The following is a 4,730-nucleotide window of genomic DNA, read 5'->3' on the forward strand; positions in this document are numbered from 1 at the left end:
ACTCACACTCACTCCCAGTCACTCACACTCACTCACACTCACACCCAGTCTCACTCACACTCACCCAACCCAGTCACTCACACTCACTCCCAGTCTCACACACTCACATCCAGTCTCACTGACACTCACATGCAGTCACTCACACACTCACACCCAGTCTCACTCACACTCACACCCAGTCTCATTCACACTCATACCCAATCACACTCGCACCCAGTCTCTCACACATTCACATCCAGTCATTCACGCTCACACAGTCATTCACACTCACACCCAGTCTCACTCACACTCACACCTTGTCATGCAAACACAGTCACTCACACTCACACACACTCACGCCTAATCACTCTCATATGCACACACACACCCAGTCATGCACACTCACATGCACAGTCATGCACACTGACACATAGTCATGCACACTCATACACACACACAGTCGTGCACACTCACTCACACGGTCAAGCACACTCACACTTGCATACAGTCATACACTCCCACTCATATGCACGCACTCACACTTACACACCACACTCGTGCACAAACACACACACTCATACTCTCACGTTGTCACTCTCACTCTCTCACTCATATACAAATCACACACAACACACGCACACTTGCAATCTGAGACAGACACACACACTCAGACACATGAACACACACACTCAGACACATGAACACGCGCACTCAGACACATGAACACTCACACTCAGACACATGAACACTCGCACTCAGAGAGACACCTCCACTCGCACAAACAGTCACACTTGCCCTTGCATACGCACACTCGTAAACAAACACACTCACATACAGACACACACTCGCACTCACATACACACACACATGTTTGCACACATTCTCACGCACACGCACGTTCGCACTCGCACACACACACACACATGTTCGCACTCACATACAAACACACACATGTTCGCACTCACATACACACACACAAACACACATGTTCGCACTCACATACACACACACACATTCGCACTCACACACGCACACATGTTCGGACTCACACACTCTCACACACACAGATGTTCACACTCCAGCAGACTCCATCCTGTAAATGTTTCCCTTTGATAGACTGACCCTCGGTGTAAACCTTCTCTGCTGAAGGTGCAGACTCTACATTGATTTCCCGACTGAACCAGCCCCAATCACCCACCCCACTGTTAACCCCCTATCACAGATCCCCATATCACAGACCCTCTCCCTCACTGACCCTGGGCACTCCCTGCCAGACCCTCTTCCTTCCACCTTCAGTCAGAGAACCCTCACCACCATCAGCAGGGGCTGTCCTTAGCCCAGGCCCTCCCTTTGGGGTGATGGACACAGCCAGGTGTGGTATGTGGCACAGCCATGCCCTCAGCTCTGTGTAAATATACAGCTGTGAGATCTCACTGTGCTCTGTGTGTCCTATTGCAGAGAGTTGTTGCAGCTTGTGAGTTTGACTGATTTAACTTGTGCTGAATCTCATCTTATTTCTATCAGTTTGAAGGTCGGAAGTATTGTGAACACGACTTCCAGATGCTGTTTGCACCGTGCTGTGGGCAATGTGGTAAGAATAAACTATAGAGGCATTTCAAATGGTCGAGCCAGTTAGCCCACTGTGTGTGTGTGTGTGTGTGTGTGTGTGTGTCTCTCTGTGTGTGTCTATGTGCACACATCTGTATGTTTGCATGTGTGAGCATGTTTGCTGTGCCTATCTGTGTGTACATGTGTGTGCTGTGTCTGTCCATTTATGTATATGTGTGTTTCTGCGAGTCCGTGTGTGAGCACGCATTGCGTCTTTGTGTGTGTGCTTGCATTTCTGTGTGTGTGTGTGTGTGTGTGTATGAGTGTGTATAGGCTTTATCTGTGTGTGTATCTGTGCATGTGTGCACACTGGTGTTTTTGTTCCTGTCGTGCATAAGTGTGGGCTTTTTAGGTCTGGTGCATGTTCTTATGCACGTTTATGTAATGCATATGACGTTTTATGAACATGTGAGTGCAAAGGTGTGTGTGTGCGCGTACAGGTGTAGGACAAGTCAGTACATGTGCTTCCATGTATTTGTGTGTGTATGTATCTGTTAAATCAGCAGTGATCATTGGCACCCCCAATCCCATCTACTCTATCAAATTGCTTATTTGACATTGTTAACATGACTCCTTTTCTGAGTTGCACATTGGTAAGTGGACCAATGGACTCATTGCTTTGTCACGATGTCACCCAAGAAAAGGAAGATCCCAGACGTGTTGTTATGAGTGAGCCAGAGGAGCACACTGTCTCTGTCTAGTCTCACAACTCCTCAGGTCACAATGCAAATTATTCTGCAGTTTCTGATAGGGCCATGCAAATTCTTTCTCTATATTGGACTTAAAAAGACCAATCAACCATGTTTCTTTAATAAACACAAATTTATTAATTTATTATAAAATATAACTTACTTAATGAAGATACAAAACTGGTTAAATCATTCAGTTTGTAATAGGAAAATTTAAATGTTTTCCCTTCTTAATAACTAAAAACACACACAAATATCACAGTGCACACCGAAGGCGAAGACAGATCTTTCTCTGCAGCAGTTCACTTTGGGGGAAAGAAGATATTTCATTCAAAATGATCCAGTTCAAAAAGGGTGAAAGGATAATGTTTGAGATGCTCAGATGGCTTTCAGTCTGATGTTCTGGCATGTGCATACCGCTGTATGTCTGTGTGTGTGTGTGTGTGTGTGTGTGTGTGTGTGTGTCTTTGGGATTTTGGCAGGTACAGCCTGCTGAGGAAACACAGTATCAAGAAATTTTCCTGCCGCTGTTTAAGAGGACAACCTGGACTCGTGTTGAGTGTTTTTGTCGTTCGGAAACTGGAGTGTTGAGCTGGGGATCTCCTTCTCTTGACCAGGTCACCAGCTACTCCAAACAGCCCCCAGAGTATTTACTGTCACCGGGCAGTTATAACAAGCAGTTGTCAGAAGACATACAACTTGTAAGAAATGCCTTGTTTTAAAAAATAATCCAGTGCCCTTTTACTGACATCAGTTAAAAAAAAAGCTTTAAGGTGTCCACAACCCTTCAAACTCAAGTCCACAAAAGTGATTAAATATGAAGCCATTATGATAGTGTGCAGGATTCACTGGTATCAAGACAACGCATTTATACTGACTCAAGAGGAGCCTTACAAACAACAGACATTAATTGACAGTCCGAGTTAACTTGCTCTGTAACTCTCTGAAACTTTGAATACTCCCAAAGAACAAACTCTGGGCAGCCAATGTCATAAATTCTTACAGCCTGTGAAGGTAGAGCATTGTGGAGTCAGGAGATCGCTACTGGATTACTTTACCTTCCCCTGCTCAGTTCCTAAGCAGTGAAGCCTTCTCACTCCCCCTGTCCCAGCCGTTATGGCGGGGGGAATGGTTTAATTTGCTCACAGCCCCTGCCAGGGCATGAAATGACCATTTTGATGAATGTCAGGCATTTTTATGTTTCACTGTAATTTGGTTCTGCTCATCATAGAGCCACAATGCGTGTCACAAAGAAACATGAAATCGCCTGAGCCAATATCAGCAGCTCAGTGGATCTTGGGGAACAGACAGAGCTCAAAGTGCCAGTATTCCTATTCTGTAGAGTGTTGTGTTGTACAGTCCATCATGCAAGCCAATGTTCCATTCATTAACTTCATCTACACTTCTCGCTGCCCTGGGAAAGGCAGCGAACATCATCAAAGATCCCTCCCACCCCGGTTATAATCTCTTCCAACCTCTTCGATTGGGCACAAGATACAAAAGCTTAACACACATGTACCAACAGATTCAAGAACAGCTTCTTCCCTGCTGTTATTAGACTTCTGAATGGACCTGTCAAATTTTAAATTTGTTGTTGATCTTGCTGTTTGTGCATCTTCTCCCTGTGTTCGTCGCTCTGTTCTATTACCCTGGTGCAGTTGGCATGGTATGATCTGCCTGTACTGCACGCCAAGCAACACATTTCACTGTACGCAGGTACATGTGACCATAATAAATCAAACCAAATCAGAGAATGGCTTGGAAATCCTCAAGCATGCAGAAGGTGGAAATGATTTCACTGAAGAGTATTTGTCCAGCTTTCTTTCAGATAGATACTCTTCTGGGTATTTCATTTTGTTTCATTCTGTGCCCCCAGGGGAGTTCATTATTGGCCGTGTCATCAAAGCAATGAATAATAATTGGCACCCAGACTGTTTCTGCTGTGAGATTTGCTCGATCGCTCTGGCCGACCTGGGTTTTGTCAAGAATGCGGGCAGGTATGTTAAAAACGAGTGCTAAAAACGGTCATGATCTCGGTACCCCATAACCGGGCCCTCAGGTCTGCTGGGCAAAGCTGGGCAAAGCAGGCAGGGGGCAAGAACCAGTCTGATGCCCTTGCCCTGCTTCAGGTCCCATCTCACATCCAACATTCGCCCTGCTGGATTTACTGCGGCTGGGGATGGAATAAGGACATGGCTACTCAAGGTGGGCACTGGGACACCCGAGTGGGGTGATGGGCTGGGGGGTCGCAGGCTGATATTCTGGGGTCACGAGCTCTGATGCATCAAGGGCCACCCCCCACCTCACTGAAATCATAGGTCCCCCCCCTCACTGCCATCATAGGTCCCCACCCCCCTCACTGCCATCATAGGTTTACACTCCCCCCTCCTCACTGCCATCATAGGTTTACACCACCCCCCCCTCACTGCCATCATAGGTTTACACCGCACCCCC

At 46.5% G+C, this 4,730-nt stretch overlaps 1 protein-coding gene across 1 annotated transcript in view; it reads left to right on the forward strand.

Moving 5' to 3' along the window:
- Window positions 1-4,295, forward strand: part of LOC125482392 (LIM and senescent cell antigen-like-containing domain protein 2) — a 6,651-nt gene extending 2,356 nt beyond the window's left edge. The window contains exons 3-4 of the mRNA XM_048594460.1: window positions 1,504-1,570; window positions 4,153-4,295. Of these exons, the coding sequence (XP_048450417.1) occupies window positions 1,504-1,570; window positions 4,153-4,295 (210 nt within the window). The remainder of the gene's footprint in view (window positions 1-1,503; window positions 1,571-4,152) is intronic.
- The last annotated feature ends 435 nt before the right edge of the window (window positions 4,296-4,730 follow it).

The sequence above is a fragment of the Rhincodon typus genome, unplaced genomic scaffold, assembly GCF_021869965.1.
Source record: "Rhincodon typus isolate 14 unplaced genomic scaffold, sRhiTyp1.1 hic_rhity00009733, whole genome shotgun sequence".
Taxonomy (NCBI): Eukaryota; Metazoa; Chordata; class Chondrichthyes; order Orectolobiformes; family Rhincodontidae; genus Rhincodon; species Rhincodon typus.